The following is a 16,390-nucleotide window of genomic DNA, read 5'->3' as shown; positions in this document are numbered from 1 at the left end:
TGGCGATAAATATTTACACTGAATCAATGACTGACAAGTGAAGAGACAAAGTTAGAGAGGAGACGGTTGAGAGGAGACACGAGGAAAAACATGTTGGAAATGATAAGTACCTGGTACAAGAATAAAAGTATGAGAACCACTGAGGTCCAAAGATGTAAAGAGGAAGAAGAAGCGGGTATTGGTGTTGGCATAAAACCTGACTCAGTCATGCTACTCTAAAAATGTTTGGTTTATTCATGCTTGTCATCCACCCTCGAATTAAATATTTCAATTTACTTTTATATCAAATTTTGAAAAAAAAAAAGGACCATGTGGTTGGTTGAAGACATCAAAACATTGCAGTCGTGTTATCTCTGGTGGTGTAATGGAGGTTTCAGCCGAATGATGGATATTATTGGCTATATTACGTTTTGTTTTTTTTTGTTTTTTACACGTTTTATGAAAAACAACACTGATCATTCATGCGTAACAAGAGCAGACTAGTAACTAAACTAGTCATTTGAGATGTTGGGAGTAGATTATATTAGTCCCACAGTGGGGCAGGAAGTTTGAGGAAAAGCATTGGAAGATGTGGTGCGAGGATGAGCTTCGCTGGTTTGTGGAGCAGACATTGGCTGAACAGGTTGTGTGTGAAGAGTCTGGTTGGCACAACGGTCGGAATGACGTAGTTTACAAAATGTAGGATTTGCTTCCATCTAGTGTCAAATATTGGTACTACAACTGAAATTATTTAATAATTTTTAAAAATAACCACGTACAAAGTGTTTACGTCGCTCTCTGACACACGCATGCGCGCGTGCAAGTATTTGTACCACAATCTTTGTGGGGACTTGCCATTGCCTGACCCTTTCCCCAGCCTCTCACCCGAAACCTAACAATCCAAACTGAAGTCTTCATCCTCAAATTGAGGCCTTGTGGGGTTCGACAAAAGGGCCCCACAACGTGTTATCCATAATATTTGTCCTCACTAGGATAGATACGCTTCAACACACACACACACACACGCACACATACTAATCTTCTGTAGTAGAAGAAGATTATGGATGCGACCTTTTGTTTAAGGTGTTTAAGGAGCCTAATATAGCCGGGGTCTCCCTCGCTCTGAATGAAAGGATTACTGCACAGCTCTTCAAACAAATTTCTGAGTTTCATCCTGCCAGCTAACTCACTCAGGAAAAACATCATTGGATCCCAAATGTCCCATGAAGTCAAGTTTCTCACCCCATCGCTCTGACACGTCCCACACCTTGATCATATCAGCTTTGATCATAGACTCATTCCCAATCCAGAGTGGACGGTTATCCCTTCATCTGATCTTGACTCTGCCGTTCATTGTCCTGATGATGCGGCACAACCGTTATATTGCTCCATGAGCTTAGCTTTGAATTATCATCTGTAATTATCAAACAGTTAATATGACGTAGTCAGTGAGTGTCTCTAAGAATCTGTCGCATTCAGAATCAGAATCTGCTTTATTTAGTTTTAGTTTTAGCTATGATTTAGTTTTGCTTAATTGCCAATGCCAGTGAGGATCTTGGTACATTTGTACTTTGGTACATCGTGCAATAAAATAAAATAAAATATAATAAAATAAACAAGGGCTGTTTATGAATCTGACGGAAGAGGGGGAAAAAGCTGTCCCATGTGACCGTAGCCGACTGCCAGAGTGAAGCGGGACAAACAGGAGGCTTTTGACTGTTATTGCATTCAGGAATCCAATTTTTATATTTACAAATGCCTGCAGACCTGGGCAAAGGGCAGACTGGGGGCCTTATGTGGACCGATGCCTGATATTTTCGTGGCCCGTTTGACGTCAGACTAAAAATATAACTAATTTGTCGTAAGTTTTCTGGCTTTTTTTGTTCTTGCGCTTTTAGTCACCAACACTTTAACATGTTCTTGTTTTAAGTCTTGTTTTTATTGGCCATTTTTGTGTGTTTTTCTTGTTCCTCAAAATACATTGAAGGAATATTGAACATATATTTTGTAATAAATAAAGTGCCTTTTTTATCGTCTGGTCCATAGTGGCTTTATATTCAAATTAATTGCGTATAAATTGAAATATTTCAATAGGCTTCATGGCATATTTACACTTCTAAATATCCTTACTTACATTTCACCTTCTTAGGTTCCCTTTGTTCGTATATATTTTGGATATTTTTCCATCATGTTGTGTAGTCACCGCTTACTTTCTTTTGATGATGGCCCCTCACAACCGTCACAGTTTCTAATGTGGCCCTTTAGGAAATTTAAATGCCCACGTCTGACATACTGCAAGCCTTATGCTGTATTAAGTTCAGTATAGATGCATAGACCCCTGGAGCAGCATCAGATATTATGGAACCCACGGTGGTTCATTTGGTTCTCCTGTGTGATAAGATGATCAGCTGACTAGTTTAGTGCAGGCAGATCCCCGCTAACCTTCAGCACTATATGCTGATGACAGAGGGATTGTTTGGATCACCCATTCACCATCTGATCAGGGAACTCCCTCAGGAGACATAGCACTGAAGATTTTTTTTCTTCCTCAAATGTGATCGACCCCAAGGGTTTCGGGATTCTTTGGTTTTTGAGTGAGAAGCTGTAAAAGCGTAGCAAGAGGCAGGTTGGACAGAGGCTGAGCTAGATCAGTTTAATCCTGCAGAGGGAACGCGGCAGCGGCGTAAGATTGGAGACAGGCTGAGGAAAGATGGGTGTGCAGAAGGATGATGTGGAAAAGTTCCTTCAAGGAAACCCTGCTTTTGCAAAGCAGTACTTTGCCAAGAAGATGGGCTCCAGCACCATATCCAAGCTGTCTGGACTGCCCGAAAAACAGGTAGACTTCAGTCAGTTCCAAGAGCTTGGTCAGGTAAATCCTCCTTCCTGTGGTAATGACAATAAACCTTCCCAGAACTGCTGCATGATGCTATTGTTGCCTAACAGGTGGAGGAAAGCAAAATTCTGTACGACCTGATTAAAGACATGCAGGAGAACATCAACATGGAGAAGGTGGTGTTCAAGATCCTGAAGAGAATCTGTGCTCTCGTGCATGCGGATCGGTGCAGTCTGTTCATGTACAGACAGAGAAACGGCATCGGAGAGCTCGCCACCAGACTCTTCAACGTCCACACGGATGCACGGCTGGAGGACTGTGTGGTGCCGCCGGACTCGGAGATCGTGTATCCACTGGACATGGGAATCGTCGGGCACGTGGCCCAGACCAAGAAGCCGGTCAATGTGAAGGATGTCAGTGAGGTATGTGAGCATGCGGTCATCACTTAGAGGAGCAGTCGGTTCATTGAAAGCACTTGTGGATCCCTCAACTAGGAGGAAAAAAGTATTTCTCTGTAGCTATGACAAATATGTGCTGACTCTCCATCAACTGATGGTTCTTATTTCCTGAAGATATTTTATCTTTTAGTGTCTTTTAGTTGATATCAATTAACAGAGTTAACCTTAGCTCTTGCGTTTGCCTACAATCCCTGATCTTTGCTGTTAGACTGGGAGCCATTTTAGCTCAATTCAATGTGACAAATCATGACAGGAACAGGAACCTCAACCAGGACAAGCCATCAAGTCGAAATACCGCTGCGTAGTTATCATTTATGGAGCTGTTGGGTATAAACCTGACAAGCATTATTGTGCCCAGAATATTCAAACACATAATTATTACAACATTTCATAGGTTTTGTCAGGAAGATGGGAAGTATCATCTCCTGGCTGATAAATGAAAATGTATTTCACAATTTGTTTCTTTTGAATGTGACCTCTCCATTAAACATTGTTGGTTTAATTCAAGTGGAACCACTGAAGCGTTCAGTCTCACCTGAGCGTCTTTTAACTCAGACATCAGCCTCACTCTTGACACATAGTGAGAGACAAAGTCTATCGACTAATATATGGAGGTTAGGAACCATATCTAGTATATTCAAACTGACAAATTGTAAAATGTCAAGTTTTCCCCTCCTGCTTTGCTGTTTTGTTGCTTTGTGTTGCGAATTCCATTTGATCTCAGCTGAATTTATATTTACTACTTTTATGGCAAAATCTAAATGCAAGCTTAAAACCCAGAGGAAAATGTGGACGGCTGTTTTCATCAATATTAGAAAGCATTCTGCATATCCTTTACGTTAGCTGCAGCATTGTTGGTTCCAGCATCAACAGTATATATTAGTAGCAGCGCAAAGCGTGGACTTCAACCCCTGTTCACACATAATCCTTTTATTTCCATATCCCATGAGCCTCTGCTACAGCACTGGATTAAGTGTCTGGCATTTAGTCAGCAGTAATAAAATACAGATCAAATCCAAAGACTGGACACAGTGCAGTTGTTCTACTACGTATCCTTCATCGAAGTATAAGAAAGATGGGATTTTGACCCACAAGTCAAACCTCTCTCGGTAGATAAATGTTATGTTTCTGTTTCAATGTGGCAAGAAAACTTCAGAAGGGAAGCAAACACCTCAGAATGATGACTAAGCTTCACAATTGTTACAGTCACATTGACTTCTCTGGATTTATGTTCGTGTGCAGTTACGATTCAATATTCATGAACAGAGCATTTTAAATGAAAACATTTGGGAACAGTTTAATTTCCGATCAAAAAATTCAAGCTTACTTTTGTAGGACTGCTTCTGTTTTATTATTTTTTTAAAGATTGAGTCACTGTCCTTCAGAACCAGTACTTCAGCTCCTTTGTTGACGATCTCACCGAGTTCAAGACAAGAAACATCTTGGCAGCGCCCATCCTGAACGGCAAAGATCTGGTGGCTGTCATCATGGCTCTCAACAAGACCACGGCTCCACATTTCACCGCAGAGGACGAAGATGTGAGTCCTGAACCAACTGCTTAGGACGCTCAAATAAAAATCCAACCTGTGCTAAAATGAATTGCAAAATTGTAATTTATTGATATTTCCACACTGCATTCATTTTACTTATCAAGAGACTCCATGGAAATGATGAGAGAACATGTTTAAAGTTTCAAACATCTCATTGTGACCAGGAAATGTTTATTATTTTGTCAGCTCTTTTTAAAGTATTTGAAGATTGCTAGCTTAAACTTGAAGATCTTCCACCTGAGTTATCTTCACAACTGCGAGACACGCAAAGGACAGGTAAACTGAGCCTTCCTGCTAAAAAATATATAACACTTTTTAGCAAAGAAAAGCCATAGCAGTCCACACAAGTGTCCCTTTTCTACCTCCAGCTGTTGCTGTGGTCGGCCAACAAAGTGTTTGAAGAGCTGACGGACATTGAGAGACAGTTTCACAAAGCCTTGTACACGGTCCGAGCCTACCTCAACTGTGACAGATACTCAGTAGGATTACTGGACATGACAAAAGAAAAGGTCTGTCTGACTTTTAGTATTATTTTCCTACTTGGCTGTATTCTAAAACGATATACTCTAATGCCCTTGCAGGAGTTTTTTGACATCTGGCCTGTGTTGATGGGAGAGCAGCCTCCTTACTCTGGACCAGTCACACCTGATGGACGGGTGGGTTCTCAGCTATGGTCTGAATGTCTCGTTCAGACCTGGGCAAAGTGCGGCCCGGGGGCCATATGCAGCCCTTTGTCTGTGTTTTTGTGGCACTCATGAGGTCAGACTTAAACTATACAACAAGTCATCATTTTTCAGAATTTTTTAAAAAATCCTGCTTCTGTTTTATCCAGTACTGGTTCAATAGTAAATACAACACATTCATGACTAAAATGTATGTTTTATCTGTATCATTTTAGTTCCTCATAATTTGTTGAAAGAAAATTCAAAATATATTTTGAAATAAATGTTCTTTTTATCTTGGGTGTTTGGTCCATAGTTTTATTATGATTTATATTCAAATTTCCTTGTTACTTAATATTTTTTTCCGTCACGTTTTGTAGTCATCGCTGCCTTTCTTTTGGCACGATGGCCCCTCACAACAGCGACAGTTTATACTTTTACTGCTCACCTCTGGTTAGGCTGAAAGTCTTTTTAAATTGGTGGAATGCAATCCTTTAACTGTCGTATGCCATGATTCGTGGCGTCTGAAAAACCATTAGAGAGGCTCATTTAATGTGCCCTGTTTCTTCATTTTTTTTTTGCAAGAAAGCAAATGTTATTTTTCCTAAACAAAAAAGAAATCACTGCCATGAATTTAAAATACAAAAAACAACCATGAATTTATATTCATGTATAAACGTTACGTCAATACAAATCATACAATTTTAAACCCTAAGTTATGTTATATAATGTTTATCTATATTTCAGGAAGTCATTTTTTACAAGGTGATTGACTACATTTTACATGGAAAAGAAGATATCAAAGTTATACCGTAAGTAAAGCCAACTCTTCTCTTTCCTTCTCATTGAAATGTGTTAAACATGGGAAATGCATTATTTCATTGCAATTTATTTCCCTGACTGTGTGCAGCAACCCTCCAGCCGATCACTGGGCGTTGAGTAGCGGCCTGCCGACCTACGTGGCGGAAAGTGGCTTTGTGAGTTTGATTCGACAGGAGGTTTGGAAATGATGTTCAGACTAAAATGTAGCTTTGCTTCTCAGATTTGCAACATCATGAATGCAGGAGCTGAGGAAACGTTCAAGTTCCAGGTAGGAAAGTGACTGAAGCCATGAGGAAGGAGAAACATGAAATTCAAAGGAGGCTCTTACGTGAGTGTGTCGCCACAGACGGAGCCCCTGGACAGCAGCGGGTGGACCATCAAGAACGTTCTCTCCTTGCCAATCGTCAACAAAAAGGAAGAGATCGTCGGCGTGGCAACATTTTACAACAGGAAAGATGGAAAACCTTTTGATGATCAGGACGAGCAGCTCATGGAGGTACTTTGATATATTTTCACGAGTGATGGGACGTTAACAAGTTAATTACAACATTATTACGATGAATAAATTCCAACAAAATTTAATTTAATTTAATTTAATTTAATTTAATTGAACAGTGTGCTCTCCAGACAACAGGGAACCTTTGTCAGTGCAGGAGTTCCTGGTCCACTGATCACACTGATGCACAAGACACGTGGCAGCTAGGATGATAACAACAACAACAAACATGGAGGAATCCCTGAACCAAAGCAAACAAAAGCATCTGTTTGCTTTGGTTCAGGGATGTTTTTCACTACACAATGGCCAGAGTTTCCACTACTCTGAATGGACTTGAAATTCTTATAACATTGAAATTCTTATACAAATATTTTCAAGACATTAAAAGAGCTTCAGTTTAAATAAGGTGATATAAAAACTTGAATATAGACACCTTTGTGATTTATTGTGCTAATGTCAAACTGATGCAAAATAAAATTTTGTTGTTTAAATGTATGTATGGCTCCATCATTTCATTCAGTAATATACCAAATTCATTCCAATTGAAAAATCTGGCTTATTGTGGGAAATATTCTTAGACCTTTAAACTGCGACTAATTGAGATTAATTCATAACTAATTCTCTAATTAACTAGATTCATTTTTTAATCAAATCCCACGCCTAATTTTCACTCTTAGAATGAAGCTACTTGCCGTACTCCAGACCTGCTTGAGATGTTCAATTACAAAAATGTGTGCGTGCAAAATGACTGACCGGATACAAAATAGATCACAGCTTTGGTTCACACAGGAGCGATGACTTACACTAGAGACTCGTGTCTTGCTTAAAGGAAGAGCTCCACAATGCGTGTAGGTGAGACAAAACTATTGAAACAATGAGCATGTCCACTTTTTTCTCCTGTTGGTTTTCAGGCTTTGACACAGTTTCTGGGTTGGTCAGCGTTAAACACTGATACATATGACAAGATGAACAAGCTGGAGAACAGGAAGGACATCGCCCAGGACATGGTGCTCTACCATGTCAAATGTCGGGACGATGAAATTCAGAACATCCTGGTGAGTTTTGGGGTAGATAATGAGGAACAGAAAAATGAGAAATAGATGTTCGACTTCTTTTGGTTCCCTTCTGGTAATGGACTGGTGGAACTTCCCAATCTTGTTTATGTCCCACCCAGAACACCCGGGAAGTCTTCGACTGTGAACCAAGAGACTGTGAAGAAGACGAACTGTTCAGTATCTTGGTAATAGCAGTTCATTTACTTATCTCTAGTTCAGATATTCCTGTCATGTGACGTTTCTCATGCTGGTAACTATTGTCTCTCCCTGCTTGTGTTCATCTGGCGACAGAAAAAAGATCTACCTCCACTCATAAAGAAATTTGAAATCTATCAATTCCACTTTTCGGATTTTAACTGCACAGAGATGGAACTGGTCAAGTGTGGAATCCAGATGTACTATGAAGTCGGCGTGGTGAAGAAGTTCCAGATTCCGCAGGAGGTGACACGTTCATGCACTATGGCAGGGGTTCTTAACCTTTTTGATCTCGCGGGCCACCTTTCCCAGAAGTAACAGAACTTATTCATGACTCTTGATTTCATTTGTGATCAACAACCATATTTAATCTACTTACACGTAAACAAACCAAAACCTTGAAATGACTTGAATGAAACCACGCAGAGATATCTGTCATCGAAAAGTTGAACCAGCTGCAGAACCAGCTGCAAGTCATGTTCATATTTAAGTTCAAATTTAAAGAAAAAAATATACACTTGATGCAAACTGTCGAGAAAATTGGGAAAGCTGAAATATATAATAAAACCATGTCGAAATACCATAAATTAAACATAATATATTTTATTTAAACTCCAAAGAAGATAAAGTGTAAATGAAGGTATCACCATAAAATGTTCTAATTTATTTTCAAAGCTGCTTCAACAGGTGCTTTCATGAACAGTTTTTACTGTTGGGGAGGCGACATCACTTTTTTTAATCATTTTTTTTCTCTACAAAAACTCCTCCATAGTTGTTATCTATCACAGATTTGCAGCTGTCAAGTCAATTCAGTGACACACTACTGCCACCATACGTGGCTCACGTATTAAAACTGAGCGTCTCGCAGCCCTCACGGTCCAGAGGTGTAAAACTAAAAAGCTTTTAGCGGCCCTCTAGTTGGCGCTCGCGGCCGAAACATGGGCCCTGGCCATATGGTTAAGAATCACTGCACAAAGGAACAGATGCAGGAGGTATTTTAGTACTGAAATACAGTTCATCTCCTCAGGTTCTGGTCCGTTTCATGTACTCCGTGAGCAAAGGATACCGAAGAATCACCTACCACAACTGGCGCCATGGGTTCAACGTGGGACAAACCATGTTCACACTCCTGACGGTATCAACCATTGCCACTCCTTCACTGTGATAAAACAATGTTTAAGGTCAGTATTCCGGGCTCCGCATTAGACAGGAGTGCTGAAGAGGTACTACACAGACCTGGAAGTGATGGCCATGATAACAGCAGGCTTCCTTCATGATATTGATCACAGAGGGACCAACAATTTGTACCAAGTCAAGTAAGAGCTGCATGTCTCGTTCACCTTAGCACAGTCCTAATAACCCACTAACACTACTGACATCAACAGGTCAGGAAACCCTCTGGCAAAGCTGCATGGCTCCTCCATCCTGGAGCGTCACCATCTGGAGTTTGGAAAGTTTCTCTTGGCTGATGAGGTAGGAATGAAAACACGGTATCATCATGTGGGACGAATCAGTTGAGCTCATCAAAAATAACTGATTTTTGTTCTCCACAGTCACTAAATATATACCAGAATCTTAACCGGCGGCAGGTGGACCATGTGATTCATCTTACTGACATCGCCATTATCGCCACTGACCTGGCTCTTTACTTCAAGTTAGCATGTTCTCTTCTAATATGAGAGCATCAAGAGGAAAAAAAACCCCAGACACTTATGTTTCCCTCCTATCTTTCAGGAAAAGAACCATGTTTCAGAAGATTGTCGACCTTTCCCACACATACGAGGATGAGAAGAAATGGGTCGATTTCATGTCTCTGGAAACCACCAGAAAAGAGATTGTCATGTAATCCACCACAAACATGCCCTACACTACTGCTGCTTATGTACATTCTTGTATACGATACCTGGTTGAAATTGAGTTTTAATTCAGCCAAACATCATGGAACACAACCCTGTAGGAAACCCTGAACATCAATTGTAATTTTTCATCGAAAAAAAATAATATTTGCGATATATTATATTTATAATTTTTCACTGCAGGGCAATGATGATGACTGCGTGTGACCTGTCTGCCATCACCAAACCTTGGGAGGTTCAAAGCAAAGCAAGTCAATTCTGTACAACAACATGAAAGAGCCGCATGGAATAATGCTTACTAGTGCATGTATCCTTCAGGTGGCTCTGTCTGTAGCAGCAGAGTTTTGGGAGCAGGGCGACCTGGAAAGGACGGTGCTGGAACAACAGCCAATTGTAAGTAAAGAAAAAGATGAAATATGAGCTGAGGAAAACAGTTATGACTCTAGGCGAGACGTGGAATGAGTGCACTTCTATTTTAGGGATTTATATCGAATGAAGCATGTTTGTGTTTCCTGCACTTTTACAGTGACCACAAAGAAACCTTTGAGTTGAGTTAGTTGAACTTAAGAATTCTGTTTTCTCTGTGATGCTGCTTTTACATTCTACCACTTCAAAGCCCCACTTCAAACACCATAGATCGATCAGTGTTTTTGTTTCATTGTCACATATTAAGTACAACTTTCTTCTTCACCAAAAGCCAATGATGGACAGAAACAAGGCTGCAGAGCTTCCGAAGCTGCAGTGTGGTTTCATTGACTTTGTCTGCACCTTTGTCTACAAGGTAACTCGTATCACTGCTCCAAGAGACCAAACAAAAGACTGACTTTTTAATCTTTATTTTAGGAGTTTTCTCGCTTCCATCCCCAAATTCAACCAATGTTAGATGGAATCTTAAACAACAGGAAGGAGTGGAATGCAAAAAAAGAGGAGTATGAGGCCAAACTCAAAGCTATTGAAGATGCAAAGGCAGCAGCTGCTGCCAGTAAAGGTGAGCTGGCTTCTACTGATGAAGAACATTCAAACATCACAACTTCCTGTCCTGAATTTTTAAAGCTCCAAACACACCCAGTGGTGGAGGCTCCAAGACCTGCTCCATTTGTTAAACTGCTGAAGAGCTCTCCATCTGAAGAACAGGTGACTGACCGAACACCACGGCTCACAAGCAGGGATGAAGAATATTGAGCGCTTCCGTCTTTCAGTTCTTTTGAAATTCTTACATATTCTTAAAGAAATATCTAAAAAAAGTCTTCATACAATTTAACTCAAGGAATGGACTAAATTCCTCTTAGGAATTGGTGAAAAATAGTTGAAATACAGTGCGTTTCAGGATAAGTAAACAGAACAATCCAAAATTTATTTTTATAAATCCACATTTCATTGGAAGACGACTATTTTGAATGATGTCTTAAGTCGTATATCTTTTTTTAAATAATACCAACTGTTAATTTTATGCTTTTGACATGTAGATGATGAGCCACTTTAGCTATACTTTGGTCAATACTTGGTGGTTTTCATCAAATTAAGTTAACAGTAAAAAAAAGGTTTTCCCCATCTGCAACCAGCGAGGGACAGTACTTGAATGTTGGATGTGTAAACATTAATGTCAATGTTAATTAAATTGTACGCAAGATATGCAAAAGAGGATGCTCCTCTCCAATCTTTTTCTCCACACAATAAAGAAAAAAAAATAAGAGTTTGAAATAGCTAAAGCAAATACTTAGCAAGCTTATTCTGTCAGTGCTTCCCATTACACCAATGCAAGTGAATACCAGCCCAGAGAAGAGACTGAAAGGATGTCAGAAGTGTAAAGCTGGATGTGATAACTATTCTTCCACGGACTGCATCACTCAGTAGTTTAGTGACTGATCTGTTTGACACTTGCTGCACTTATTATGGAGCTCTTCCTTTGCTTTGAATTATGACCGTGACTCTTAAAGAGCTTCTGGGTGACACTTTGTATACACTGCATCCTTGTACATAAATAAAAAGTATTTTTTAGTCAAATGTCTGATGGAGTTGTCTTTTTAGCGACACGTTGATCCAGCAGAACGCTGAAACACATGCATTTCATCGTTTCATTTGACTGTATCGTGACTACTCTACAGTATTTGAGATGCCTGTGCTAACAAGGAATGTTCACTTTACCTATTGGTCACACCATGATTAAGAGTTCAGTAAAGGCACATTACGTAACCCACAGAGACGTGTCGGGACACTTCTGCCCACTCTGCACTTTCTACTACTAGTGCCTGACCCCAATCCTAGGATTGCTACTATACTAGGCTGGGATTACCACCACGCTTCCACCGTGCTCATCTCTTCAGGGGATGTGAGCTGGCACTTGTCTTTGACTCAAACTTTCTCTTTAGACGTCGACTGCTGTGAAGAGACATTGGCCTGGGACGTTCAGAGCATTGTAACGCATTGTAACTTTTTTTATGACAACAAGGTAGACAAGACTTTACTTAAAAATCTTTTTTTTTATTGAGGTATCAAAGTGAAGACCTGGGATTGATCATTTGAGGATGGTGTCAGAATTTGCTGCAAAAGATGAAAAAGAGAGAAGTCCACTCTTTAACAAACTATACTACTATAAAAATACATTGAATTGTTCATGCACTCATATCCTCACCTTCAGCCAGCTGTTTTTCGATACGCTCACGCTCCTCTCTGGCCTTTTTCTCGGCTTCCTCAATCTTTCTCTCCTCCTCTGCAATGGGCTTCAGGTACTCTGAGTGAAGACAAGAGAAGTGGTTATTCACAAATACACCAGAGGCCAGTAAGGCCCGTCAGCATTAAGCAGTTCGCATCCATACATAATATTAACAACTTATTGAGCAGGATGGAAGCAAATGTCACATGGTGAAATACCACGATACTTGAATGCACCATATTGTATTAATATTTTTTGCTGTATAGTATTGCAATGCTTCAAGGATTGGAGGGGTTTATTGTCATATGCACAGTAAAACCTTCAGAGTTCCCTGCACAAAGAAAATGTCACTTTTCTGTCCGCTCAACAGTGCCAGAACAAAGTTCATGATATATTGTCTTAATATTTTAAGTCAGCTATATAAATATATAATGCATAAATACAATGATATGCTGTTGCATTTGTGACGTGTTTAATACATAATTTTCTTTTTTGCACACCGGAGTTATTTTGTTGATTAAGAGCGTTTTTCTTTCTGTTTGAAATTTAACAAAAAGTTTAATTGGACTGAGATCATAACAATAAACTTGATCTCATGCATGTAATATTGCATTGCAATTACCTGATCTTTTCCCCACTAAATGGTGGCTCTTATACAGTGGTACCTCGGTTTTCGAACGTCCCGGAGTTCGAACAAAAATTTTAAGATTTTTTTCCTTCTGATTTCGAACGAAAATCCAGAACTCGAACGTCCCCGAAAAAAGCCAGAAAAAAAATAATGCGTGCAGACTGATCAGCCGACCCACGACGCGCTTTGTTATTGTGTATAACGCAGCCTCTGCGTGCAGACGTGTCCTGTTAGCTACATTTACTGGCTGTTTTTTCTTCATATTGAGGTGTAAAACCTTTCCTGTCTCCACACTGGACCGTGGTAGAGTGTCACAGGGGAGGTGCTCGCTCTCCACACCTCCGAGGCTGGAGCGCGCACTTCAGGGTTTTATGTCCTGTTGTGGGCTGGAGCTCAGACAGGGATGAGGCGAGTCTGGGACAGTGACTTGGTTTATGACTTTGTCACAGCCAAACTGCACAGAAGCGCACATTCAGAGCTGGACACGCACCGGGCACCTCTTCACTTCTGGAGAGACGTCACTCACTCAGCAACCCCTCCCACACGCAGCAGCCACACACATAGAGGAACAGCGCACCTGCAGCAGACACTCTACATTCACTCCTACACATTATTCCTTTTTTCATTAATTGTAATGGGAAAAAATCGATTCAGATTTCGAACAATTTGCTTCTCAAACGGCCGTCTGGAACGGCCGTGGTGGAGAACCGAGGTAGGACTGTATTACAATATATTGTTTACTGCAACTTATCATACCATATTGCTAGATGTCAACCAATACACAGTCCTGCGACAAGTAGAGGGTATTGGATCGGATCTGTATGGACAGATCACAGAAAGTCGTGACTAAACCATTTCTGGTTCTGGGTATTGCAGTAATGCAGTCATATGAATTACACATGAATTTTCTAACCACCATAAACTGTTAAGGAGATATGGTCACTTAAACGTCCATTTCCATCTGTGACCGGTGAGTGAGTGATCTATTCCATGACACAGAAAAGAACAGCACAATATAATCACTATTTTGAATTATTTTTATTTTTATATACTTTACGAATACTAATGCTTTATAAACACTACCAACGCTAATATGTTTAAACAGCTGCCACTGCATGACCACTCTTGACAACCACTGATTGAGGAGGAATGAAAATGAAATGAGCAAGACTGACTTACCAAACCTCTGCTTTCCATATAGGAAGCCGAGCAACAGGGCGGACCATCTGGCCGTCTGAGGAAACGCACATACTGGTTTAACATTGTGACATTGTGACTTAGGTGACATTGTTACGCAAACATGTCACGTGACTTCGAGTGTGTAATAGAGCGGAGGAAACATTTCAAACACGAAGCCTGATCTGTATTCGTGGTGGCCACATGAACTGTCTCGTGTGACCTTTCCTTGAACTTGTACCAAACTAGCAACACCGCTAAACGAATAAACACACAATACCGCAACACACACTGAGTAACAGAACAGCCCACGAAAATGGGAGATAAGTCGAGAAAGTACCAAAGAAATGTGAAGAGAACTCTCCAATGACATTGACAAGGCTTTGCTCGCTATCGTGCTCGAACGACAATATTTTGCGAGGTGTAGGAAAAACGAGGGAAGGTTGTGACATTACTACTTCAGCCTTTCAGGATTGTCAACGCTTTGAGAAATAGCGGTCGTATTTTGCATTACTATTACCTTGATGAGCGGCGACACAGCTACAGGAGGAACCATGATGTAGCGAGGAGGACGTCACTTCCGACTGGTCCCGGAAGAGGTGTTCTTCTAACAGTTTGACACCCGCCCTATCTTACTGCTGTTGTGTTTATCGTTACAGTTTCTTTTTGTTGTTGTCACACATACAAAAATGCGACTTGTAAAGTTAAGACATTTTATAACAGTGGCTTCATATAGGAAAGAATTACCCCTCCGACCCAGTCAATAGTTTTAAATCACGTCAGAGGACACGAGACACATCAAATGAATTGGGAAAAGCAGCTTGTATTCAATAATAATAGCACAGCAACACACGTTATCCAGTCAATACAGTTCGAATATTAACAATTACAAAACAGTGTTTATTTTCCTGTGATTACAGTGGTCCATCTTAGTAAACATTTGTTTTTATTATGAGCTCGTATTGCATTCATTCTTCTTCACAGAGGATGCACTTCCACTGTAAGTCCTGCGCCTCCACATATTTTTTGGGGTCCATCCCCAAACACTGGGCATGAAACCACAGTTGGCATCCGTCACATTGGACCTGTTATATCATTACAACAATGTCATTAGCCTTATTTTTCTTCTTGTTTGCATATATTGTGCAGGTTGTCATTTTTCTTCGAAGAACTCACCGAGTTTGTCAGGGGAGGTCCTGACCCCGGGGGTCTTCTGTCTGCACACATCACACAGCAGGTGTTTTCATCAAACACTGAAACACTAATTAGGAATATGATTTTAAAACATTTGAGTCACATGGCGTGGCATGTAATCTTTAAATTTTTGACCTGATCCCTGAAGGATTTTTTTAAAATCTCTTTTTTCATTTCCTCTTTTGAGGTTTTGAAACTGACGTCAGGGATCTTAGGGAAGGACTTCATTGTAGCTTGTGCAATCTGAAAATGAAGGACCAGGTTACTGGGAATATGTGCTCTACACAAAAGTCCAACTCAATAGAAGACTGCAGGACATATATGGACGTGCAAAAACTATTGTTCTGTCATCCAATTTAGACAATACTTTCTCATGAGAAGAACATGCCATGGAAAAACCGAATGGGTTTTTTCCCCAAATGGGAGCAAAAACGTGTCCACTTTGCAAAAGTGAGCGCATGTATCAGATTGTGATAATAAATAATTATCATAAATTACATCAAAGTATTTTCATATATTTATGTTTATCACTATGTCTAAAAGGTCGTTGCTGACAATTATAGTTTAAGTATCTAAAAAAAAAAGTGGATGCTGTAAATAACTAACCTTTATAATTATGATGCCACAGTTGTAGCCGTTTTCTTGAAGTGGGTGATGCAAAACTGCTCCATGCCACTTCACATCAACCCATTCGGTTTTTCCATGGCATGTTCTTCTCATGAGAAAGTATTCTCTAAATTGGATGACAGAACAATAATTTTTGCTCGTCCATATATGTCCTGCAGTCTTCTATTGAGTTGGACTTTGTGTAGAGCACATATTCCCAGTAACCT

The 16,390-nt window shown here is 40.2% G+C and overlaps 2 protein-coding genes across 3 annotated transcripts; one reads left to right on the top strand and one right to left on the bottom strand.

The window, feature by feature from the left end:
* The first annotated feature begins 2,417 nt into the window (after positions 1 to 2,417).
* pde6b (phosphodiesterase 6B, cGMP-specific, rod, beta) lies at positions 2,418 to 11,624 on the top strand. 2 transcript variants are annotated; one of them, XM_053853203.1, is made up of 23 exons: positions 2,418 to 2,848; positions 2,923 to 3,234; positions 4,656 to 4,808; positions 5,007 to 5,096; positions 5,189 to 5,329; positions 5,402 to 5,476; positions 6,230 to 6,294; positions 6,393 to 6,459; positions 6,525 to 6,572; positions 6,651 to 6,800; positions 7,712 to 7,855; positions 7,975 to 8,040; positions 8,147 to 8,296; positions 9,078 to 9,185; positions 9,257 to 9,366; positions 9,436 to 9,523; positions 9,604 to 9,704; positions 9,785 to 9,892; positions 10,090 to 10,153; positions 10,225 to 10,299; positions 10,604 to 10,687; positions 10,750 to 10,894; positions 10,960 to 11,624. In XM_053853203.1, exons 1-23 carry the CDS (start codon positions 2,690 to 2,692, stop codon positions 11,007 to 11,009), a joined length of 2,553 nt encoding a protein of 850 aa, XP_053709178.1. In that variant the 5' UTR covers positions 2,418 to 2,689; the 3' UTR covers positions 11,010 to 11,624. The 2 variants fall into 2 exon arrangements, with proteins under 2 accessions (XP_053709178.1, XP_053709179.1); XM_053853204.1 differs by lacking the exons at positions 2,418 to 2,848; positions 2,923 to 3,234; positions 4,656 to 4,808; positions 5,007 to 5,096 and having other exon boundaries at positions 5,202 to 5,333; positions 5,405 to 5,476.
* A 744-nt stretch (positions 11,625 to 12,368) lies between these two features.
* On the bottom strand, positions 12,369 to 14,967 carry LOC128749782 (ATP synthase subunit e, mitochondrial-like). Its single transcript, XM_053849702.1, has 4 exons — positions 14,884 to 14,967; positions 14,367 to 14,421; positions 12,539 to 12,637; positions 12,369 to 12,447 (listed from the first exon to the last, which is right to left on the bottom strand). The coding sequence occupies exons 1-4, from the start codon at positions 14,917 to 14,919 to the stop codon at positions 12,422 to 12,424; spliced, it is 216 nt and encodes a 71-aa protein (XP_053705677.1). The 5' UTR covers positions 14,920 to 14,967; the 3' UTR covers positions 12,369 to 12,421.
* Positions 14,968 to 16,390: the final 1,423 nt, after the last annotated feature.

The sequence above is a fragment of the Synchiropus splendidus genome, chromosome 1 (assembly GCF_027744825.2).
Source record: "Synchiropus splendidus isolate RoL2022-P1 chromosome 1, RoL_Sspl_1.0, whole genome shotgun sequence".
Taxonomy (NCBI): Eukaryota; Metazoa; Chordata; class Actinopteri; order Syngnathiformes; family Callionymidae; genus Synchiropus; species Synchiropus splendidus.
The sequence above is the reverse complement of the archived record's forward strand: the minus strand, read 5'-3'. Positions and strand labels throughout refer to the sequence as shown.